This window comes from Gymnoscopelus braueri (genome assembly GCF_963280865.1).
Source record: "Gymnoscopelus braueri genome assembly, chromosome: 3".
Classification (NCBI taxonomy): Eukaryota; Metazoa; Chordata; class Actinopteri; order Myctophiformes; family Myctophidae; genus Gymnoscopelus; species Gymnoscopelus braueri.
In genome coordinates this window covers 31,029,062-31,054,930 of record NC_137612.1, presented here as the reverse complement: position 1 = coordinate 31,054,930, position 25,869 = coordinate 31,029,062, and the positions used below count along the sequence as shown (strand labels likewise).

Below are 25,869 nucleotides of genomic sequence, written 5' to 3'. Positions count from 1 at the left end.
CCCTTAAGTTGCTTTGGCAGCTTTGCTGTGAAATCCCATGAGAGTTGTTTCTTCTAGGGTCGCAGGCTCTTAATTATGTCGGGTGTAAATGAGAGGACGGAGTAGGGAGCTGGCATGGCGAGCTCGCAATGTGAGGGTGACAAAGCTTGCTGCAGCACAACTTGCACTTACAGCCTCGGGACGTGCACAAGATGAAAAAGAGGACGAGGGAAAAGGGGAGAACAGAAGGCCCTATGCTAATTTGTCAACTCAGTAAGCTGGCACGAGGATGAAGAGAGCAACTACATCTCTGGCATTGCGACACAAAGCTGGGATAGGATATACTGCATGTTTTTTTCTTTATACTGATATGAACTCTTCCCTCTGATTTAAAAATGTTTTAACTCTGAGTTACCAATACTTTAACCACTTAAACCCCAGGATCCGTATTCTGCGGAAAACATTAGCAGAAAACAGCAGGTCTACAAGCTCACAACGCATTGCAATGCGACACGTTGCGAGCTTGTAGATACTGTAGGCTATTTTCAGCTAAGATATTTAATCTAGAGCGAAAACACTGGGCACTGGCACAAAATACGAATACTTTTTGGGGCCAGTGCCCCTATCCAATATCCAGGTCCCTTACCGCCCCCCCCCCCCCCCCCCCACACCCAATTCAAATGTAAGCTCTATTTATTGTGTGTTGTGTTGCTGTTATTTAGAAAACATCTCAGATCAGATTTTACATTTAACTGGACTGTTAGTACAGCATGTAATTATGTAATTATTAGCCTACTTCCCAGGGAGAAAAAAAAAGTTACAATTATAAATAATTGTATATGGATATCAGGCCCTGTCACATCAGGCCGCTCTCACAGCACTGAATGGCAGGGCTGTCTTGGCCCTGTCACAAGCCCTGGCATGTTATCATGGTACCATTTTACCAAGGTAACATTAGCAGTTACCAGCCCAGTCACAGGGATCTCTGGCCCTGTCACAAAGTGCTGCGAGAGGGGCCTGATGTGACGGGGCCTGTGACATCCCTGTGACAGGGCTTTGACATGGCCTGCCATTTATGAATAATACAATTAAGGAAGGCTCCCTAATATAAATTATTGTATTGATTAATCCTACGGTATATAGTATGCCATATAAGTGGCCATATTGCCCTTGTGGCACAGCATAACAATGATGTTTCTCTGTGAGTATAGATTATCCTTTATGTTGTATGAGGTTGCCATGCTGAGTTCTTTCCACAGTGGTCGCTCGTGACAGACAGTTCAGAGCGCGGTTCCACAGCACTGATTGGTCAGATTGGTCAGCTACTGCTTATACACCATATCAGCCTCTCTGTCCAACACTCCGCTCACTCGGCAAGTAAAAGATGGGTTGGTATGTGAAACATATTTACCATAGAAGGCATTTTTTGTCATCAATGGCATGTGTTAAATGAATATTTCCTGTTGCTTTAAGTACATCTCATGATCATAAAGGGTTAGGCTAAAGGAATACTGTATGAGTACACACCCATATAAAAACATAATTCCATTCTGGTTTGTAATAACTGTCATTATTAGATCTCAGAGGAAATAACAGAACACACACACTCATATGCTTCAATGATACATTTATTGACCATATTTCGAGCTTTGGATCTTCATCAGGTGAAACTGTTTTGTTTGATTTGCTGACAGCCACCAATTCAATTCAGTTTAATTCAAACTCTGGTTTTACCTGACGAAGGGCCTAGGCTTTAAACAATAAATGTATCACTAGAGCGTATGAGCGTGTGGGTTCTTTTCGTTCCATTATGATCATACCCTAACCCAGCATGGCAGCAAGTGATGTGTATTACTTCAGCTTTTCATTAATCTCAGAGGGAAACTGTTATACTACACAACTGTGTGCCTCAAAAGTATTTTGAATTAGGCGCACCAGTGAGTGATTGCCCTTTTCTCTTTCTAGCTCAGCTTCCTGTCTCTCTACACTGTCATAATCTAAAGAAATATAAAGAACAAAAACACATTTCTATTTTGAGTAGTCCCCCACCCCCCATGTACTGTGTTACTGTGATACAGTTACTACTTTATGAATAAAACCAAATCCTTCCTTGTAAACAACATCAAATATTTTAAAAGTCTACTAGGCGTTGTCTTCATTTGGTGCCTGTTCATTGGCTGGTGCACCAGGGCACTCGCCCAATATCTTCTATGGATAATCTGGCCCTGTATGTGACTCAGCAGATGAAATAAAGTACCAAACATGTTAGCATTGGCGGAGGAATTCCAGCACTAGAACATTCTAAAGACATGACATGTGTGAGATGTAATATATGCTGAGTGTGTTTTTCACCCCCTCAGTTTACTTCTGTAGGTGAAGCTTCAGATCTCTCAAGGGCCTTCTACAGGAACAACACAGAGACTGTACAAACCAGAGCTGTCAATCCACAGCTTGTTAATTTCTTCAGATCAGTGTAGGACTCGAGGTTTTATTTTCAGAGAGAGAGAGAGAGAGAGAGAGAGAGAGAGAGAGAGAGAGAGAGAGAGAGAGAGAGAGAGAGAGAGAGAGAGAGAGAGAGAGAGAGAGAGAGAGAGAGAGAGAGAGAGAGAGAGAGAGAGAGAGAGAGAGAGAGAGAGAGAGAGAGAGAGAGAGAGAGAGAGAGAGAATTGGTGTGGTTGAGCAATTTAATAGAAGGAGATAAAGTACATGTGTGGAAGCGAGAGAGGAAGATATAGACATAGTTAGACATGGGGGAAGAGAAAAGGAGCGAAAGAGAGAGAGAGACCAAGTGGGAGAGAGCTGGGGAGAGTGAAACAGATAGAGGAGAGAGAAAAATGGAGAAAGAGAAGTTGAGAGAAAATGTGATTTGGTCTGGCTGTTTTGAGCTCCATGCTCGATTTGCCCCCTCTGACAGAGAGGCAGAGTGACAGCCATTGGCAGGAATTGAATCAGTAGATTAAACACCCCCTTCCCCTCTCTCCACTCTTCCCATCTCCTTTCCTCTCACCTCCTCCCTCCTTCCTCCCCCAACCCTCTCTCCTCTCCACTTCTCCTGCACAGCTGTATTGAGGAGGGAGATGTGAGTGAGATTGCAGGGAGAGGAGATGTTAAGGAGCCTTTGTCACAGGTAAGATTGATAGGGTGATTAAATACCGGGCAGCAGAGCATTAGTGGCTATAGTCCTCACCATTACTGCCAGGCAGAAGCAGAGATGCATTAACAAACTAACTGTCTGTCTGTCTGTCTGTCTGTCTGTCTGTCTGTCTGTCTGTCTGTCTGTCTGTGGAATGCAAGGTTCAGGTTAACACTTATTAACACAGTTATTCAGGTGTCCTACTCTGTAATGACGTAACTTAATATCACTCTCTGTAATAGTAATGATTGTAAGGAAATGAGATGGAAACAGAAATTAAATAAGAATTGCACTTAACTTGACATAGCCAGTGCAGGACATACATAGGCTACAGTAAATCAATGTAACATCTAGGATGTATGTTATGCATGCATGTCTGGTGTATCGTATACAATGATAATGTATTTGAATAATAGACTGTATAATAGCAAGAATGTTCACGGTCATGACCAAGTAGTGTTTATTGTAATTTCGGTAACACTTTCATTATAAACATTTATAACAAGTGTTATAATGCCTTATACGTGCATTATAATGCATTATAAATGTGGTTATAACTATCGTAAATGTATCTTATACATAGGTTGATAACCATGTGGATAGCCACTGTATCTAGACTAGAGCTATACCATGGCCATGGACAATTGTTGTTTCCATTAGGCTGTCAGCCAGGTGTCCATAATGTCAGATGATCAAAAATAACTGAATGAAATGATGAGTTTGGTTGTTTTGAATTAGACCAGAAATGGAGTTAGCAACCCATATTTAGTTATCTCTGAATTGAAACCTAACAGTTCCAGCTGGCTTTGAACTCCTTCTCCCCTACTGCCTCTTTCTGTAACCAGACAGATGTTTCCATTGGTTGCCATGACAACAACTCTGAGATGTTGTGAAACAACAGCAACTTTGGTGACGTGCCACGATTCTACAAACTACAAGAACTGACTTACCAAGATTCCCATCTCTTGGTGTAGACTCCACTGTTACCAGAAAGTAAAGCTTCTGGTGAACTTTTTGATAGTTTGTTTTTGGATTGAATGCAAAGAGGTAGAAACAATAAAATGACTAGTTTTCTTGTTTCCTTGTTTCTGCCACTGTCTAAACATAAAATGGAAATATTGTAGATTTTTTTTTCTTTTCTGCCTCAACAAACTATCAAAACGTACCTGACATTGGTGGTACAGTACCTGTCACACCAGCACCAAGGTTATTATAGTTTTGCATTTTACATTTTTCAATTTCAGTTTAGTTTTTACAAGGAGTATTCGTCTAGTCGTCACTTTCTCGTCACTTTTTCCTCATTGGCTGGCCTTGGTAAAGGCCCAGCCAATGAGGGCTTAATGTCCTCTCAGAATATGGCATCTAAACCCCTACGCAGCATGATGCGATACTGTGTTCGGCCACTGTATATATTTCTATGGTAAATTTGTGGCACTGTTCCTTACTCGGCCAGCGAAAACCTCTGTGGATTTCTTTCCGTCTAAATGTGTTAAAGCCACAGTAGCAATCCGGTAATACCAGGCTACATTTCACTTAAATGTCAGAGCTTAAATCGGCATGTAAATATGACATAAATGCATGAATGTGTCAGTGAAATCAAACATCTGTCCTCTGTAGCCGACTTCACTTTCATAAAAGCTAAACTGTGAATTAATAGCAGCATATTTTATGCAAATGAAACCAAATGGACCCATTTGGGTCCATTTGGTTCCACTTGTAGAGTTACTCCAGTACTAAAGTACAGTTTTAGGTACTGTTACTTTATTTCTTGTAGATTAGCTATTTTTGAGTTTAACATTCTTACACATTTTAGTATGTTTTACTTTGGTACAGCAAGGTCAGTAATTTTGATGCCAATACATTTTGTACTCTTACTCAAGAAAAATGTAGATTTATGACATACTGTACATACTGTAGGAGTTAACCTATGTATGTAACCTACAGTATGTAACTTTTGAAACTCCCAGCCACCCGCCTCTGAACCCCAACCCCATTTGAGCCCATTGTAGGACAGCTGCCAGCGTTGCCAAGTCTCATAAGAGAAATAAGCCAACCGACCTCCAAAAACAAGCCAAAAACAAGCCAAATCTTGCTAGAGAAGTAAGCCACATCTCAACTGCACAACCAATATGTCAATTTGTAGCTATGATTCCCTGATTTCATATGACATAGAGTGAACACCTCCAAACAGGCCCATTGAGGGACAAGTGAACCCCTTTTGCGGGACATCGTGGGACACATGCGCGCGCGTGCATGTGACCCGCCCGTGCGCGAACATTTTCGGTTATTGGGCAGATTTTGTTATTTTTTTCCCGATTTTTGGTTTCTTTAGGTTTTAGGATTAGGGTTAGGTTAGGGTTGTTATTTAATTCTTATTTTTGCCTGATTTTACAGATTTATTATCAAAAATAAATAAATCAATAAAACATTTTTTTTCCCGCAAAAAGTGGGGGGTATGAAATCACACAGATCTGTGAGATTGAGGGTGTCGCGTCGTACGCACAGTGAATGGCCGTGATGCCAAGTTCTCACTATAAACCCCTTTATTTCAGAGGATAGACAATAGCAAATACAGTATACTGCAGCTGAGAAACTTTGGTCAACTTCATTATGTACTTGCATAATACATGGTCTTTTGGTCGCAAAAAAATACCTAGTTTGGATCTGATGGATAGGGTTCTGTGCAGACTGCAGTCCATTTGGAAACACTTGGTTGGACCCTACCTGGTCGTAGCGTCACTGTTGCCTGGTCCATTGCTCCATAACATTATCAGAATGGCAGCTGCTAAATCCTTTGATCTCTGATGACCGTAACATTCTACGTTGCATGTCCTCCTCTTCAATACCTTCGGTTTTGGTCAAACTACCCCCCAACTTGGAAGCACCAGGAGGTTGTTTGTTTATAATTATTCACAACGAATCTTTGGATTTGATGATAACAAACGCTAGTTTGAGTCGTGGTGGGGGTCTATCACTTTCTGTTTCTTTTTCCTCTGTAGCTTTCACTGTTTTAAAATACTTGCTTAAATATGCACACTTTGCAGCTAGCACAGATAGCTCTTGTATCCTCTCATTATGTTGTTGAGCTACTGATTATTTTCTTTCCCCAAATTCGACTTGTAAACAAGCCGGTGAATGAAATCACATGTTGCTGGTGGTGGCCAGGATGGAATTGAAGAACGGAGAACGCTCGTCCCAAAACACACTCGCCCCGGGTATATCCGGCGGCCTCGGTCGGCGGAAAAAATAGGGGCGAGTGTGTTTTGGGGCGAGTGTGTTTTGGGGCTGCGTTTCTCGTCAATGAGTATTGCGGAAATAATATGAATACTATTATGGAGATATGATATAATCCTATAGCCTACGCTAATATATTGGAAATTACAAAATAAATATAATAGTTTATAAAAAAAATGTTCTCTCTCGAATCTTTGATTCGCGGGACATTGTTCCGTTTGTGCGGGACAGGCGGTCCAATTTCGGGACTGTCCCGCGAGATTCGGGACGGGTGGTCACCCTAATATGCCATGAAAAAACAACAATGAAAAAAGCCTCAACAACTGGGTCCCGGCCATAACCATGGTTATGGGACGTTTTTTGGACGTCTGTGCCACAAGATCCACAGCTATCTTTGCGAACCAAGGCCTACCTTGACAGCCAAACCACTTCTAACTGGACCTCATTAAAAGGAAAATGACAAAATGACCCCAACCCCAGATCCATGTCAGTTCCAACAGTTCAGTTCCAACAGTTCAGCTCTGTAAATTCAGCTCATGTCCAAGGCATTAGATGATTTATTGAGTTAGGATTAGTGTATCAAAAGTATTTTCTTGCCCTTTCACCTCCTCCTTTTTCAATCCTCTCATCTCCTGTCGTTTCAGGTTCAATATTGGTCCGTTCCACCACACGTGCAGTGCTCCCCTCACTGCATTGACCGTGAAAGACTATACTTGGTTTATGATTACAAGCATTCGTCAATGGTTTATTGCATTGTCCTCCTCATTTAATTCATTCTTGAGTGTTAAACCTTTCATGCATTGATTATATTGCATCCCATTGTATATCCTATATTAAAATTGCCTAGAGGGTGGGCGGGCGGACGGATGGTGGGTGGGCGGACGGATGGTGGGTGGACGTCACAAACGTAACATGTGGACCTGCGAGGCGCACCGTTGCACCGATCCGCACCGATCCGCACCAAACTTGGCACCAACACTGGTGAGGGGTCTGCCATCGGAATAGCCTCACCAGGGACCACATGTGTCAGGGCAGGGGCCACCCAGTGGCCCCTGGGTGCCACAGGCGCACCATTGCTCCGCCCCCTCTGTGTTCCTATTGGCTGGGGTTTAAACAATCATAACTCCAGTTCCCAGCATGCTAACAGCCCCAAACGTTAAACAGCCACACTCTCTCTGAGGGGTGTGGAGTTTAATGGTGTAACCTGGAATTACTGGTATGACAGTGAACCTTGCTGCAAGTGCATCACTGCTCGGCAGCAGTGTTATACTGTAGCACTGTTTAACACTTCAAATGGCCATACTTCGGTTACCATTGCTCTTATCAGCGCAACATAGGACTAGGTCTGAAAATCTAGTTCATTACATGTTCATATTTTAGTGTGATCATTTAAATGGAATTGTTTGATAAATTAAATATTGAAATGTGTTGTGTATCTCTATTAATGTATCAGTCTGACAGCCCTGACTCAATAATGAATCTCACTTCCTACAGTAGGTTATGAGGGGTTTATTAATGACCAGAAATTTAAGTTAATAATAGCGCCATAACATTTTCATACTAGGCCTACAATGATCTGACTACAACCTATCTGTGTAGTTTGTTTTCTGGACAGATACATGGACTCCGACATTAAATATTTACTATATTACAAACGTGTTTAACCACTTCAGCTCTATATACTATAAAATAGCCTATCTACAAGGTTGCAACGCATAACATTGCTACGTGGTGAGTTTGTAGATCAGCTATTCTATTGGCTGTTTTCGCCAATATAGCGCCGTTATTTACAATAGTGTCTTTTTTGTTTGTTCTTTTGGCCGGGGGTTTGTTGCCCCCTGGAGCTTGGTACCCCGGGCTGCAGCCTGTGCGTTAAGTTGGGCCTGTTGATTGCAGCCCATTCTTTCTTTGATTTGGGCACAGTATGCTGTCATACTCATTATAATCTTTCAAACTCATTCAAACCATCATTCCAACTAGGCTTCCTCTCCACAAATTAAAGCGTTGCATTCAATCAGAGATGCAACAGACCATCCTTTCATCTGGGATTAAATGCCTTTTTTTTTTTTTCTCTTCTTTTTGCTCACATTCATCATTAACTGTATACAAGGCTATATTATAGTGTATGCTCTAATTCTGGACTAAGTGGAGGGGGATGGGGATAAATTGAACAACATTTTGGATGCTGGCCCATTGCTTCCACCCATTGGCCCTCTGATATCAGCACATGATCTCTGTCCCCGTGAGGTGGGGATGGAGAGTTCAGATAGCCCACAATGGCTGGAAATCGATGGAGTAAGGCTGGAGGGGATCATGGCACAAACTCCTCTTTTCTCCTGTCTCCATGCACCAGACCTGAAGGTTGTGTGTGTGTGTGTGTGTGTGTGTGTGTGTGTGTGTGTGTGTGTGTGTGTGTGTGTGTGTGTGTGTGTGTGTGTGTGTGTGTGTGTGTGTGTGTGTGTGTGTGTGTGTGTGTGTGTGTGTGTGTGTGTAACCTTGTTCCCAATTTTGAATGTTTTTTGAACATCTGTTAGATATGTTGAACAGTGACGACCATGTGAGAAAGCTTGCTCGATCTTCTCTATTCTTGGACCTAAAAAGACACAAGGTCCCCATGGCGTGTGGTTTGGACCCTAGCTTCTTAGGCTTCAAGAGGAAACCGAGTGGAAAGCTGCAGTCGATCCCCTGGCTTCTGTGTGTGGTCGGACTGGCCGGACTTAAATGATTTGTGCTGCTAGGCTGAAGTTACCTTGGAGTTAGTCTGGGAGACTTCGCCTCAGAGCCTGGATAGCAGGGGCGCGGCCACTGCGTTCTGACTCAAATCAACAGCCAATGAAGAAAAGGGGGCGGGATCCACATGCAGTGGGTGTTGCATGTAAATAGGAGCGACGGGAAGCAATTTCTCCTTGAGAAATTGCGGCCGCCATTGTTGTGTACTGCTGTTTGCCTCTCGTCGGACTGTTTAGACGAGTTGCACAGCTCTCAGACCGGTAAGAGGCGTGTCCGCTCAGATTCTGAGCGTAAGTTACATCCCGTCCACAAATACCAGGGCTATGGCCCAGAAGTTTCCTCGCCCCTCCCGTTTGTATGCGAGAGCTGGCGAAAACTACTGGGAACTCAGATTACCTTGGAGTGGGTAGGGTCTAACTCTGAGGCGGTGGGTGTTTCAGTCAGAGGATGCTATATCTGACCCCAGTATCTCTGTCAGAGCAACTATGACTGTCTGTGGAACAGAACATCAACTTCCACTGACTAATGCCCAAGGTCGCCTCCTGTGCGCACAACAACAAAGGCAGCGGCAACAATGGACTGAGTTGAGAGTATAAGGGAAGGCTGCATGCCTCCCTGCTGCGGACCATTCTGTCTCTTACTCTGTTTAAAGAAAAATTGCCATAGAAGAGCGCATTGTTGTCTTTACTTTGAAACCGAGATTACAGGTTTTACCATCTAAACTTAATCTCTCCATCTAGTTTCCAGGAAATCATGCTCCTCTCTAGCATGGTCATGAACAAATAGCTGAAACCCTGTCCCACATCTTAAATGGTTGCCATGTATACAGAGGCCTCTACATAAGTAGGCATGACAGAATAGTGGATTTGATATCAAAAGATATCTCTTCTATTTTCAGGTCCTCCATCATGATGTAAAAGCATTCTACTGTGAAGCCGAGAATGTTTAGCCTGTGTAATGATGATTCTGTGTTCTCTAACATCACAGCTAACACCCCTGATGTCGTTGTAAATAAAAACCATACAGAGGTGTTCATTCTCGAGGTCGGCTGTACTTTTGATTACAGCTTGGAGGAAGCCTTTCTAACCAAAGCGCTGAAATATCAACAGCTACAGCAGACCATCTCACAGCTAGGCTACAGATGAAAACTTTTAGTTTTTATCTTTGGTAGCCTATAGGGCACGTGCACAAGTTGGTTGTGAGGGGCTTACAAATGGCCGGCCTCTCCAAAAGGAGGGCCAAGCAAAGTATTGCTCAGTATCAGCTATTATAGGAAGCCGCTCGATTTGGAAGAGGCGTTGTTTCCTTTATCCATGATTTAAGTCTGCTGTGTCTGACAAGTATGTCAACTATATTGTATGTAACAATGTACTGCAGTCTATGCCCTTTGAAACTGGCTGTTTTCCTATTCTGTCTGACTGCACTTGCAGTGTTTATGTCCTTTGTACAAGGCATTCTTCTTCTGTTCATGTGGACATAAATAAACATTTCAAATGTCTGTGTGCAGCCACAAACTGTTCACACCCCTATTAAGACCCATCAGACTGTTATTATTATCGCTGCCAAGGCCGAAAAGCCTCATAAAGAGTGTTGCGTCATTAACGCTATGATATGGAAATATAGCAGAAGAGTTATTACAAATCCATGATGACCAATTGGCTGAATTATGAATTATGTCTCTCTAACGTTGTACAACTTATATGGAATAATTGATAACAACATGTACAAATAATATATTTTTTAGTTGTGCCATAGCATTTGAGTAATGGGTGGTAACAAAAAGTTAGTAATGTCTAATCTCAAGATTAGCCCTAATCTCACAAAACAGATTCTACTAACAGCATAATCTGTCAGCACCACTGCTCTAACTATGAAATGTTGTTGTTAGTAGGAATAAACGCAGAAGCACCCGGGAGGAAGTGGACTAAGAAAGGGGAGGAGCCAAACCGAGTTCCTGTTTCTACACAAAAAAGGAGGTGGTGCCCCCCGAGGCCAAATGAAAACGAATGAGTTTCCAGATTGGATTAGCCCAAATATAAATAATTCAGCTACATTAAGACCATGCCATGCCATGACATTATTTGCACCAAATTCACTGTTTTGGTTGATGATGCCAGACAACTATTCCACAATCTTCAAATGCTATATAGTCTGTAACTACGCCTCCTGGAAGTTGAGAACGGAAGGCGTCCTCGGAACGGAAAGCATACGTTTGACTAAAACCTTTTTATCGCAGCAGGATTTTGGGGTAGATGCATGGGGAGCAAGACTTAGCCACTACAACCAAAGACTTCTTCTATTGGACTGAGCAGCCATTTCCCTGGGGGGAAAGTTGGGTCAAGTGCCTTGCTCAAGAGTAGTTAGTCAGTAGTTACCAAGGGTGAGCAGAGCACTTCAACATTGATTTTTCCCCTCCTAGATTTTAGCAGCCAGGCCAGACATCTGATCCCATGAACCTTTGTTTACAAGGCTGGTTGATTAACCTTAAGGCTAACACCACCTTTAGCATTCCCAACACAAACAAGGGCATAATCTGCCTTTTCTTCTGTTCTCTCTTAATCCTCGACTCTCTCTGTCTCTCCTCTTCTTTCTCTCTCTCTCTGTGTGTGTGTGTGTGTGTGTGTGTGTGTGTGTGTGTGTGTGTGTGTGTGTGTGTGTGTGTGTGTGTGTGTGTGTGTGTGTGTGTGTGTGTGTGTGTGTGTGTGTGTGTGTGTGTGTGTGTGTGTGTGTGTGTGTGTGTGTGTGTGTGTGTGTGTGTGTGTGTGTGTGTGTGTGTGTGTGTGTGTGTGTGCACGCACATACTGTTTAAGTATTGCAATCTGCTGTTTGTGTGTTGTTTGACCAAAATAACAATGGAAGGAACTTGGTGGGAATGATTACCTTCTTACCTTCCTGTCATATCTCGGGAAATTAGAGATGTAGAAAGATGCGTCGGATCTTTTGTGGAAATGTATATCAATTGATGTAATCCTTTGCCATCTGTCATCTCACTAAATACAAAGTCCCTCTGTGAACAGAATAATTCGAGCGGCTTGTATTTAAACATGGTGGGAATTATTAGCAGGCTTCCTGGTACAGATGTGTATCTTTAAAATCAAACGGTTCAAACGTCAAGGTCACAATTAATTATATCTCAGGAATGGAGAGACAGAACAAGAGATGTTGGTGCAGGCAGGGCATCGTATTTGCATCGTATCCGCTGTATCATTGCTGCTAAAAGGTTTGAAAAACTGTCTCTCCATATGATGCCAATATCTCTTTCCCTGTGTCTTGTTCTCCATGCAGTGAGTGCTACTGATGGCTTGCTTCGATTCTGTGCGGTATATCAGTAGGAAAACACCCACTGAGATGAAACGGTCAGTGAGAGTAAACACACAGGTCTGCAGTTTGAATACTACACACATTACACATCACATACTTTATTTGCCCTGACTGAAGGGGTGGCAAAAGTACAGATAGGATGATAAGCTTATGCTGATAGGTAAGCTGCAATATCTTCCCTGAGGATAATATAGTAGGTAACCAATCAGTGCAAGCTAAAGTGCCACCTTGTGCTGCGAGCGACCACGCTATTTAAGAAACTCACCGTGTCAACATGGACAAAACTTACTTCCAAACACGGTTCATAGTTTCACAGCCGAGGAGACATTGTTTAAGGCCAACTGCGAAAAGTCTTTGAACAGTACATTAACCTAAAATGATTTTAGTCAGTCATGCACTTCCCTGGACAATATGGCAAACGGTCATATTTAGAAGAATAGAGCTCTATTGTTACACAACTTAGTCAATCACGGCATTCTGCGGTCTATTCTGCTATGAATAACTGACCATTGCTATGGATCGATTTCTAATCAATAGACTGAGCATCTGGATCCATCAATCTACAGAAAAAAGTCAGTTAAATTTGTTGCTTTAATAATCGGTTCCTTCACTCTACCTGTGCCAACTTAGAATCACAGACTATTTTCTTTAGCAGAAGCAATTATTTTAATCAATACATCATTTGTGTCATGTTCTGTGTCACATTATTGATATCTTTATGTCTTGTAATAGTGGGATAATGAATGGCGAAGCACTCATAATTGACAAAAAAATACCTTCAGGATGATTCAATAATGACCGCCTCGCTGCTCATTATCTTTTACTTGTAAGTTAATGACGTGAAGACATGGAATTGTGCAAAAAAAAAGTAATGGCTCAGCCAACATTTCTTGGCGCATCCAAAACTGAAACCAGGCATACAGTATCATATTATTCCTGAGGCTGCACATTGACGGTAAATAATCTATACTTTCTGTATATTTACTTGAAAAATAATGCAGCTAATTTCAGATAGTAAGTAATCACCTCTATTGCCATTATATTGTAGGCGTCACATAATGTTTGTCTTCCAAAGTATATAGCCGTGTTGAATTATCATTGTCAGCAAAGTGGGTTTTAGTTTTTTTGTTTTTCATCACTGGAATTTGCATCAATGCAGATTGCAATTTGAATTCAGGTTGCCATATTCTGAACCAGCAAGTTTCAGAAAGGAAAGGTCATGCTATCTCATCCAGCCAAGCTAGTGAGGAAGTTGATTGAAGTTGACTCAAACCCGGGTGTGGTAATACCTGTCCCATTTGCCAGGTAGATAAGTCTCTCCCCTCAATATGCCATCTGCTAGATATCGGCGACCCCTGGATGCTCCATACTGACCTTTACTTTGATGTGGTTGCGCTGACCTGGAAATTCCATGGTCTTGATTGGTTTAAGGGCTGCAGATGCAATCCGGAGATGAATACTGAAAAGGTCAAGCCTGCAGCCTCTCCAAAGAACAGTCACTCTGTTGGGTATAACATGATGTCTAAAACACATCTGATAGTTTATTTTTTTCTCCGTCTTTCCATCTATATGTAAACAGCATATTTCCTGTGTATTTACCAGCTGCTCTGGAACTTGTGGAATTATTCACACATATGTAACACATATCCTCTGAAAGCGCAGTGTCACATTAATAACATACAAAACCAGTTGATTTGTATAGTATATTTAATACACAAAGGCAATTCAAAGTGCTTTACATAAGGCATAAAACGACAATGCATAACTATGGCATATTACGGCAATGTTTTCTGAACTAGGACTCACTAACTTAATGGTTTAATCTATTGACACAAATTCCCATTGAAAATGCTTATTCCTTATGTTTTATAGTCTATAACTGCTTTTTTCTCCGCCAGAACAAAGGAAGATTATATTTTTGACCGTGTGTGTGTCTGTCTGTCTGTCTGTCTGTCTGTCTGCAGCTGAGCTTGCAAACTTTTACACCAATCACCATATATATTTTTTAAATCAGCCTCACGGTGGCGATATAACAGCCCACTTTACATTTTGGCCTACTGTATAACTCTTGAACCGCAGGTCAGAGACTAAAAATTATGATTCATGATGCAACTCCATATATAGGCCATGCCCATTTGCGCCTAACAGATATTACATAAAAAAAAATCTTAAACACACATTTTGATAGTCCTCCAGTTTTCATCATCAAGTCTACATGGTCCACATTATGCCATCACCAGGAGACAATGCGTGAGTAGACTATTGTTGAAAGCTTATATCAAGCAACTTCACATCCTTGCATTAAGTTTCCTAGACATAAGATAATTACAGTATGTAAATGACATTTACATTTAAATTTGGCATTTTACAGCTCAACTATCTACGTTGTCTTTGTTTAACAATGTTTACTCATGGAAGAGTCAAGGTGTGTGAGTGAGGGTAGAACAGGACTCAAGCTCAGGACAACATAGCAGGCAGAGCAGTGAAACTCAAAACTTTGTTTTATTTTGTTTTGTAACTAAGTTACTCTTCAAATAGGGTAGGCCTAATAAGCCCCGGCTTCAGCCTACACCTTTTCGGTGCCACCTCTGTATTTGTAAACCAAACTGTAGTATATATTCATGTTATGGTAAAGCACCGGAATAAATTATTAATTCATTCACTCATTCATGTCACTCAAAAATGTCTTTAATAAACTAAAGGTTCCAAACGCAAACTCACACCAACAGGATTACCGACTACCAAAACATTGGGAAACATAGGGGTATATATAGACAGGGACCTAGACAGGTGAACCCAAAGTACAATCAACACAAGGATTGGCTGTGGCAAACAGGACACAGGTGCTACATATGAACCATAATCACAGGGTAGGTGAGATCAGAGCCTATAACCCAGGTAGCCAGCCGACTCGGCCCGATTCCGGCTGAGTTATGGCAGTTCTGGCTGACTGTCGGCTTCGGTTTGCCATAAGTGAACCAGATCTGGGCCAGATCTGTTTGCCAGATTTGGCCCAGTTTTGGATGTGTGCAATCGGCCCGATTTTGGTCAACTTCTGGCAGATTGGCACATAAAAATAATAGATTTAAATAGACTTGATTTCCATTCTCTGTATTAACTAATTGATATTTCCTTCAATATGTGATATTTATTTTAAAATGGGACAACATAAAAATAAACTGTATATTAGTAAACTATTTATATTTTTGATGTGCAAAATAAAATATATTTTTTAAACATACTCTCAATTTATTATAATCAACATCATTATTGTTTATCATTTATTCATATTATTATATATTGTTCATACTACTATTATCGTTATTATAATCATTATTGTTATGAGTATGATTGTGATAATCATCATTATCACACACACACACACACACACACACACACACACACACACACAGGCGGGATTTGTATCGTATCCATGCGTCATGACGTCAGAGCGTGTCAGCCCAGAGCGCGCATTCTGTGTTGGTTGGTTGCTGCTAAGAAGACGGACGGACATTCGCACGGTAATAATGACTATAATTCATATCACTCACACAACTTCTAAGAATTAAACTGAACTGTGGCCGCAGCGTCGGATATCTTATATGCATGCCCCAGTATTTACTGAAGTTTTTGCAAAGTATTTTAAGGTTCACTTGTTTGAAATTTACAGCTGCGTGGATGATGCTAACGCTAGCATTGGCTAGCATAGCTGGTCGCATAGGTAGCTCGAATCACAGAATTTCTGTCTGTAGCACGGCACGGTGCGTGTTGTGAATGAGAACTTGTGTATTACATTGGTTTAGTGGTGTAGACGTGAGTTGGCTCGTAACTTGTGTGTTGTGATAGTTTTGTTTGTTTAATAGTTTAGTTCGCTGTACAAAGTATTGTAAACGGGGCCTATTTGGTTATTTCCTGTCTAGTATCGGAAACGGAAATAGAATGTGTTCGTGCGTGTATGTGTATGTGAAAATGGGGCCGGATACAGTTCTTGATTACGCGGGCTTTAGACCGGATAGGACGCATTAAAAGTTGAATAGACACAAGGCTTTTCACCAACACAAACCACGTTGTTTGACGAGCTCGCAAATCGGCTCTTTTAGCCCCATATATGTAAGTGTTTCTCCTCTTTATATTAATACACTCAGTGTTTATGGTTTAAACCTAATGGCATAATTTGGTGTTATAGCCTACAATGTCAAACTATCAGAGTGTGTGAGCTTGTAGATGGCTATTTCTTGCGTTTTTTGTTTTCTTTTAATAGCAGATTTACAGTGCTTTGTGAGGTTACTATTTGTCATGAAGTGTGTAGGACTTAAATTTAACTCCTGCTTTTGGTAGTGACAAACGATTGAATGTTGAACAGAGTTGCAACACCAACCATTGACAGCCCATACATCCAAACAGAAAAGTCCTATCTTATTGTATTAAACAACATTGTAGCTGTATGAAAGCTTAAATGGTCCTCTTTCTATCTGCAAAGTGTTTCGATTAAAAGAAAAAGAAAAAAATGAGCTACTTTCTATGAAATGCTGTGCATGTGATTTTGTTTGGAAGTGATTAGTTTGGAAGTGTCCTGTGTACCACCTGTTTCTAAATTGCATATAATGCTGGAGGTAGCAGGTTGCAGCAGCCAGGCTGATTGCTGCTGTGTTCATTGTGAAGTCACCATAATATGGTGACTTCACAATGATGACTTCAGATGTTTACAGATGGTATACTTTGAATGTCATAGAATCAATTCTATTTTATTGATGGCAGATCTACAGTGTGCTAGTGAGTGTTGTGAGCTTGTAGATGCTTGCTAGGTATTTGGGGGGCGTGTTATAGAGACGTCATGTGAAGCACATGGTCCTCAGATAAAACCACTCCAGCTGGCAGTAAGGAAAAAATGCCTCTAAATGAGGTTTGACTTCTGTGATTTTGTGATATCACTAACACTAATTTAATTTGCCTGCTTCCAGCGCCACCCTACCAAGTGACTGTGGAAAACCTTGCCCGCTTACAGCGCCACCCTACCAAGTGACTGTGGAAAACCTTGTTAACCTGCTGAATCCAGGTTCGCAAGTTCATACTCTTTTATTAACCACAGACCTTATTTTATGCATTTAAGCAAAAAGGCCATGTTAAATCCCATAGGCGACATTTTCAAATGCGAGCCAACATGGCAAAATTTACTTTACCCAATGATATGCAACAGTTCAGTAATTCACTAAAATACATTTGCAAAATCATGTTAATTTGGTTTTCTGTCTGTTTAATCAATGTTAACCTAGCTTGTTCTAATCTCTCCCTCTTTCCAGGTCCACTTCTGGTGGGGACTGCACCTGATCCTGGGCCCATTTTGGCTGGTATGTATGTACACATTTAGATTTCAATGTACCCTTTGATCCTAGGTTTAGATTTTTCTTGCAGTGAAGTGAGAAGGGTCTATGGATTTTATCTGATTTGCACTGTTCATACTAGCGGTGACTGCATGGGGCAGCATCTGTGTGCCAATGGGCCGTGGTGCCGACAGTCTGCAGTGCCGATGGCTCGCTACCTTGGGCAGACTAACCCCTCATCCTAAACCTAACCTCCCAGGTGGCAGAGCCTCACCTCTAACCCCTACCCTCAGCCTAAACCTAACTTCACAGGCAGCGGTCTTGAGTGGATCCTAACCCTGCATCACAGGCTCTCTAAGCGGACCCCATCGGCATTGTGAACCGTCGGCACCGCAGGCTGTCGGTACAGCAGGTGGACCCCGACTGCACATGTCGCAGCCATCTTGTGCTAGTCTACAATTCACCCCAGTGGGACTGGTTTCACAAAGATTTTAAACTGGTCTGTATGAGGGGGTGTTTTCGAAGCATGGAAATGGTGATCACACTGGCCAGTTTGAATGCCTAAAAAAAAGCCATTGTTACCTACTTGTGGTGTATTTGAATGTTTTCATTGCAACGTATGTCAGTCAATTTTTCCATGTTTACAGTGTTTTCCCGGGAGTGGTGATCTGAGGGACTTCTGCAGATTTTCGGGGTCTTAAATTCGGGGTCTGTTCTGTACCTGTCGGCCATAATGACTGAGCGTTACTCGGAGTACAGTAAGTCATCAAATCGGAGAAAAAAGGCGAGATCTGCAGTCAATTCACGTCTACAACCACATTCTGCAAATATTCACACCTCTATAGATGAACCGGCTGAATGTGCTGATCCTGTGGAAAGTGGTCATCAACTTCCTAATTTAGTTGAACAAGGTGCTGAGTGTGGTGATCAAGTTGAAAATGGGGATCACAGTGGTCAGGATTCAGAGGAAGTGGATTTTATGGACACTGAATGCACAGCAGAGGTTTATCCTGAGACAGTGGGGGACTTTGAAAATGGGGTTGAGAGCGATGATGATGATGAAATTCAACAGCCGACTCTAGCTACTAGCTTGATGAACTGGGCCGTGGAATATAGTATCACTCTGGTTGCATTGACTGCCTTGTTGTCAGTGTTGAGGCATCACCACCCATCCCTTCCTAAGGATGCTAAAACACTCCTCCGTACCAGCAGGAATTATGTGATCAAACAAGTTGCGGGTGGTACCTACTTTTACTTTGGGATTGTAAATGCTCTGTCATGTTTCTTGAACAAGACTTGGTCGAAAATTCCAGATCGGCACACAATCAAACTACAACTAAATTTTGATGGGCTCCCTCTTTTTAAGAGTTCAAGTATCCAGTTATGGCCAATTTTGGGGTTAGTGCAGGGATTTGGTGTAAAAAAACCTTGCTTGATTGGCTTGTTTAGTGGAAGATCAAAACCACATCCTCTGAGAGAATACTTGAGAGATCTAGTGACAGAGATACAAATCGTAGCAGCCGGCTTTACATTTAAAGGAAAAACACTGTTCATAAAAATTGCATCAGTAATGTGTGATGCTCCTGCACGAGCATATATAAAAGCTATAAAATCTCATACTGGATATGCAGGCTGTGACAAGTGCACAATACATGGGCTTCATGTAGATGGCAGAATGACTTTTCCAGACACCAAAAGCTCTGCTAGAACAGATGAAAGTTTCAGACTTCAATTGGATGAGGAACATCACAGAGGCATCTCCCCACTTACAGAGACTGGCATCGGAATGGTTTCTATGTTTCCCCATGATTATATGCATCTTGTCTGCCTCGGAGTCACAAGAAAGCTCTTAGAGCTGTGGGCAGGCAGCAAGGGCCGTCTTAGTTACCGCTTGCCATCCGTGAAAGTAAATCTGTTGTCAGAAAGACTTTTGTCTTTCAAATGTCACATGCCCAATGAATTTGCTCGAAAGCCCAGATCTGTTGAAGAGAGACATAGATGGAAGGCAACTGAATACAGACAATTTCTATTGTATACTGGGCCAGTTGCACTACTTGATGTCGTTAGCACACCAGTCTACAACAATTTCATGTTGTTATATGTTGCCATATCGCTATTGGCATGTCCAAAGCTGTGTGTGCTCTTCAGTGATTTTGCTCAAACTTTGCTTGTGTCTTTTGCAGAACACTTTGGACAGCTTTATGGCAGGGAAAATCTTGTGTACAATGTGCACGGCCTTACACATCTCAGCGATGATGTAAAAGAGCATGGAGAATGTTTGGACAACATATCCGGGTTTCCCTTTGAGAATTATCTTGGTCAAATAAAGAAAATGGTCCGCAGCCCCCAGTTCCCAGTTGCGCAAGTTGTGAGGCGAATGTCAGAGTCTGACAATGCAGTTTGTTATTCAGATAAAAATGAAAGCAAATTCAGAAAGCCACACAGTGAGGGTCCGCTGCCATCGCACATCACATGTGCAGCCATGCAGTACAAAGAGATTCGTCTTCCACAATTTTGTGTCAAGGTATTCACGGGTGATAACTGCATATGTTCTAACGGTACAGTTGGCATCGTCCGGAATATCTTTGTGGTTGATGAGGATCCATATTTGGTGTATAATGAGTTTACCCATTGTTCAAGCTTCTTTGACTACCCGATAAATTCATGCCAACTGGGAGTGTTCCTTCTTGCAGACCTGTCTCAGGAACTAAAATGCATTAGGATGGATGAGACTGTGACAAAGTATGTACTCCTTCCATTCAGAAACAAATTTGTGGGCATGCCATTTCTCCATTTGTCATAACATATTAATTTGAGCACGTCCTCAATCCTTTTGGGCCATATGAAATCTGAAAAATGTGTAAATATATTTCTGTCAAGTGCTAGCATAGTCTGGCTGCCAATGACTACAGCTGGTGAGACTAATTCACAGAGACACTGAGCCAACATGGTACAGCTGCCATGAACTAATGCAGATGCCTGGACGATGAATACACTGGATTATATGTAACACGTGTGGAGCTGTTAGAAAGCGAAGAGGCACCTAACCTTTTTCCTGGATATTGCTAGGTGGACAATGCTAGTTACTAGTTACAAGCCCACAGTGAACATTTAGACCTGGACTCTGATGGATTTTCCATAACAAGATATCAGACCTTATTATCATCACTGAAAATGGGAGTCGTGCATATCCTTTGAACTGCAGAATCAGAACCTGGACCAAGCTTGAAGTGTTCCAAGCCGAAAGCCACGCTACAGAACTGAGTGGAGCGAGTGTCCCATATCTCAGCTTGAACGCCCACGCCAAGCAGCGGGAGGTTAACAAGAAGACAAGTAACTGTGAGTTACCTGTCATGAAGAGTCAGGTGAAATGGCAGGACACATAGATAATGTTTCAAAAGGTTTAATCCGACACCAGCAGTATAAAACGGATGTTTCAGCCTTCTGCTTAAATGTTAAAGCCTTAAAACTGCAGTAGGCGATTTTTAGGATTTTATATGTGTTACAATAAGTGTTAAATGGCTCTATATTCTCGTAGAGACTCAAGGGTGTCTGCGTTGCATTCAGGGTGAAGAAAATATATAGTCCTTTATAGGTATCATGATCTGACCTTTAGTTTCCCAGAAAATGTCAATGTCAGGGCTGTGGAAATTTTGGCTGATACCGATAACCGATATTAACGATGCAGCACCAATGCTAAAATGACTGACATCGGCTAGGGGTGTCACGATTCTCCAAATTCAATTTGACTTTACATTTTAAGGTCACTGCGATTCTCGATTATCGATTATCTATCTATTCGTGTTTGTTTGGAATATATATATAGAAGTGTTTGTTTGGATTTCGGCTTCATGTAAGTGGGGTGGAAAGGCAGAAATAACACTGGTCTGGGAGAATCGCGATCCTGTTTTTAAGTACAACGTTCGAAATCGAATGCTCCTTTCGAACGAATTTCGATTGAGAATCTAAATCGTGACACCCCCCAGCATGGGCTGATACAATATGGTTGTCGATATAGCCCTAGTTCCCAGTATATACAATAATACTGTCAAAATGTGTTTTCTGTAAACGTTAAATTTCTGTATTTTTTATCCCTTTCAATTTGAAGATAATATTCCACAATGTGGTACATTGTGGAATTCCTGGACGAGGGAGGGACGGAGGTTGTGCCAGCCTCATGGGTGCAAGATGGAAAAAGCTTTTGGCCTCCCTACGATTCCAGGGACAGATGCGACCGGGCCATAGTGAGAGAAGACCCTCCAGAGGAATCTTGGACAGCTTACAGGGTCAGGATCAGGGCGTCAAAAGGTATGCTTTAATTATAATTTCATGGTTGGCAACCACAAATCACATTCAATTTATGGGTAACCATAAACAGAGAAAAGTATTGATTTCAGCGTTTAGTAAATTAAATGTTAACTTTTATTTTCAGATACATATAACGAGGCACGGCTGCTGCTCCCAAGGGCCCTTCTTACTTCGGATCTCACTGACGATGAGCACGACGATCGCCCAGCCCATAAAAAAAGGAAGCGAAGGTAATCTAACTTTGTCAGAATCAATGTTTTGTTTGGATATTGTTTATTGCAAGCACAACCGAATGAGTGGGAGAAGTAGAACAGATCTTTTTTTCAGCAGGGAATACATTTGCAGGAACACCGCACTTTGAAAAAAGACAACTTCCGGAGAAATTCACACGGCGGAAGCCCCACCTCTCTAGCCACTCTCTGCCTTAGGTCGTGACCAGGCTTTTCTCTTTGCAGATGAGTAAGCCAGGCTACGTGAGGTTAAGTAGAGGATGGGTCAAATGCAGAGGATGATTTTCCCTGTGGGGATAAATAACGGATAACTTAACTTAGAATTTGTGCACTTCTGTGTATTGGATAAAACATTTCTGAAGTAGAGACTTGTCTTAGTACTGCTTGCTTGTATAGCTAGTAATGAAAACACTATTTTTGTTAATAGACCTAGAATCCTTGACTCGAGTAGTGAAGAAGAGCAACCCAGCAGTCATGAGCAACCCAGAGGGAGAGCTACCAGAGGTCAATCTCCTTTGGCACCTGCACCAGTCATTGCTGCTCCAGTCGCCATCAGACAAGCCATCCCTGCTCTGGCCACCACCCGTGTGTCTACTCCGGCTGCCACCGTGACCAGACCCTTCCATCAGTCTGACATTTCTCCAGGTTTCCGCAGACCTAACCCGGGGATGACTGTGCCTAGCCGTCCTAACCCGGGGATGACAACTCCTCGCCGTCCTAACCTGGGGATGACTACGCCTAGCCGTCCTAACTCTGCCATGCCAACCGCTACCCCGCCTGTGTGTGATCGTAAGTGTCTGACAGCAATTATGACCATTATTTCTGTCTGTGACCAAATACCTCCAGCCTTAACTTTGTGTTTAGTGCTTTGTAGGCTTTTTTATTGTAGTGATGTCACTGTGTTTCCACATCTCAGATATTAACTTGATAAGTGTGTCGTGTTGTATTTTACAGCAGTTCTACGTGAGGTTTTAACGTCCCTTGAGATTATAAAGCAAAACCAGCAAATGATTTTGCAACATTTACAACGGTCTTCTAATCAGCCAACCGAGGTGCCAGAGGTTTTTGGCATTCCTTTGAAATCACTGGATGATCTGAGGAACCTTGAGGAGAGCATTGCTACACAGGAAAACAAAGAGAGACTGGTAGGCGAAATTGTCGCACAATGTCACTTCTTTTTTTTTTTACTATTTCACTAAAGATGTCATATGGATGCCTGTAAAAAGTATTGACCTCCCTTATGGCTCAGGGGTAGAGTTGCCGTCATCAGAACATGGAGGGTTCCCGAAAGGTTCCCGGTTCGACATTTGCAATAGTGACATTTGCGATGAACAATTTTGTCTTTCAGATCACGTTTTTGGGGCTGGCTGGCGGTTTGACCGTAAAGGAAACCGTGTGGAGAATAATGGCAAAACTATTGACCACTGACCTGGCCAAGACTATGAACTGGAGAGGGATCAATGGGAAGAGTGGCTTTGAGCCACTTGCCATCAAGGATGTTGTCCTGAGTAAGTTGTTTTAGTATATAATATAGTAATATAGTTTATTAATTTTCTAAAGCATTTGCTTTCTTAATAATATAAATAAATAAAAATAAATTGTATAGCACCTTTCATGACATGAAAATGCAGCGCAAAGTGCTTTACAGAGCAGAAAAAGAAAAACATGAAAACATTAAAAACATTTAAAACCTCACCATGAAAACGACCAAAAAAAGGCGTAGGTGTAATGGGAGTTTATTCCAAGCCGTCGGTCCGTAGAAGCAGAATGCTGCTTCACCATATTTTTTATGTCATTGTAGGCACATTGAGCAGGTCAGCACTAGAAGACCTGAGGGTGCGGTTTGGAACAAATCTAGACAGACAGTCATAGAGATACGAAGGTGCTAGACCATTGAGAGCTTTATAAACAAGTAAAATAATTTTAAAATCAATCCTAAAAACAACTCGGAGCCAGTGTAGTGAAGCTAAGCTGGAGTAATGTGTTCTCTCATCTTAGTTGTAGTTAAAAAGAGAAGACAAATGCGTGGATCAGCGTGTTTGCATCTTTCAGCGACAGATAGTCTCTCATTTGCGCAATATTTCTAAGGTGGAAGAAGGCAATCTTGGTGACATGATTAATGTGTGTATTAATATTCAATTCAGAATCAATTATCACCCCAAGGTTCTTGACTGAGGTGTTACTTTCTTCAGCCAGGTTACCGAGTCTACTTATTATTGATTCTCTCTGCTCACTAGAACCGATTATGAGAACCTCTGTCTTATTCTCATTTAGTTTGAGAAAGTTCTCACTCATCCAGCATGGGAGTTACGGTGCCAACAGGAAACGTATCCGATGCAGTGCATCATGGAAGCGTCAGATGTTTTGATCTGCGCCGGTCACAAATTGACTTCATCCCTGGCTGCACACAAACGCTCGCAGCGATAAGATTAGGATTTTCTTGAGAATTGCCATAACCTGCCTATTCTTTTGTGTGTGTGTTCTTTAAGGAGCTGTGCGCCGCAATACAAGCACCGCAGATGCATCTGATGGCCAAATCGAGGGGTATGTCAAAAGGTGGCTGCAGCTTGCACCAGACCGAGACGGTGGAAGGAGTCGCCGGGCCGAGAGACAAGCCGAGAGACGAGCCGAGAGACAAGCCGAGAGACGCTAATTAAGTAAGTCGTGTTCCAAAAGTGCTTGTCTGAAGTGCCCGTCTGTCTATGTGACGGTCTGTCAATCTGACTATGTATCTGTCGGACCGTCTAAAGCTGATACACTAAAAGATAATTCCCCTGATTTTAGCTGGGATACCCAGTTGGACAGAGTCTGTCCTAGTCTACACTAGTCCACAGTAGTTGTGCGCAGTTGGGCACGATATTGGTTTATTCATGACGATACGATTCAATCATTTAAAATCGATATAGTAACTATTTAGCAAAGAAATTAAATCTGTGAGTCTGTGGGTATAGACCAAATTCAAATAACTGACGAGTTGTACCTGTCTTATTTCACAGGACACTATTGGAGGGGGGTTCGTGCCACACAGGCATTCGTTGGTGAAACAGCTGCAACAGCAAGGAGGAGCATGGAGGATATTGGAGCCCTCAACTGAACTTTATTTTTTTTTCTGAAGCTGTCTTCATTTGACATTTGAGACAATATGACCTTTATTTGTCTAAGCTTAAATCCGGGGTTTAAAGTGATGTTTGATGCGGTACAGCTCCCAGACCTTCCCCGCTCTCCCCCACCCTCCCGGATCTTGCACTGTGACTGACGAGAAAGAAAAAGCCAGACGAGGAGGCTGTGTTGAAGGACTTGCAAAGTCGACTGTGGTACAATTCACTTTGTAATTGTTCGCTTTAAAGGGCAAGACCACTTTGGTAGAGGTTTGGGTTGTGTAGTTACCTTGCCATGATGTAACTCCAAAGGTGGGCAAGAAAAAAAAAATTGCTCCATTGATTAGAAATTGATAATTCAAAATATGCTCCCCATTGACTTACATTGTATGGTAAAACAGCTCTCAAAGTCACTATTTTAGCATGTAAACAAACGCAAACAAAGTTGATTCAGACAATATAGAACATCACCAAACCCAGTACTGTTTTCTTTTATATAAAAATGTCAACTTCCT

General features: G+C 41.9%; 1 protein-coding gene across 1 annotated transcript; it reads left to right on the top strand.

Moving 5' to 3' along the window:
* The first annotated feature begins 15,884 nt into the window (after nucleotides 1–15,884).
* LOC308082878 (uncharacterized protein) lies at nucleotides 15,885–25,762 on the top strand. Its single transcript, XM_080424946.1, has 12 exons — nucleotides 15,885–15,918; nucleotides 17,359–17,453; nucleotides 17,698–17,745; nucleotides 18,366–18,476; nucleotides 20,924–21,057; nucleotides 21,827–22,026; nucleotides 22,151–22,256; nucleotides 22,684–23,045; nucleotides 23,211–23,401; nucleotides 23,605–23,764; nucleotides 24,746–24,913; nucleotides 25,253–25,762. Exons 6-11 carry the CDS (start codon nucleotides 21,840–21,842, stop codon nucleotides 24,907–24,909), a joined length of 1,170 nt encoding a protein of 389 aa, XP_080281072.1. The 5' UTR covers nucleotides 15,885–15,918; nucleotides 17,359–17,453; nucleotides 17,698–17,745; nucleotides 18,366–18,476; nucleotides 20,924–21,057; nucleotides 21,827–21,839; the 3' UTR covers nucleotides 24,910–24,913; nucleotides 25,253–25,762.
* Nucleotides 25,763–25,869: the final 107 nt, after the last annotated feature.

Coding starts and splice junctions, on each gene's coding strand:
- LOC308082878 (XM_080424946.1), top strand. CDS start 21,840: ATGTGGTACATTGTGGAATTCCTGGACGAGGGAGGGACGGAGGTTGTG. Junction 22,027..22,150: donor CAGGATCAGGGCGTCAAAAG/GTATGCTTTAAT, acceptor TTTTATTTTCAG/ATACATATAACGAGGCACGG. Junction 23,402..23,604: donor AGGAAAACAAAGAGAGACTG/GTAGGCGAAATT, acceptor TTTGTCTTTCAG/ATCACGTTTTTGGGGCTGGC.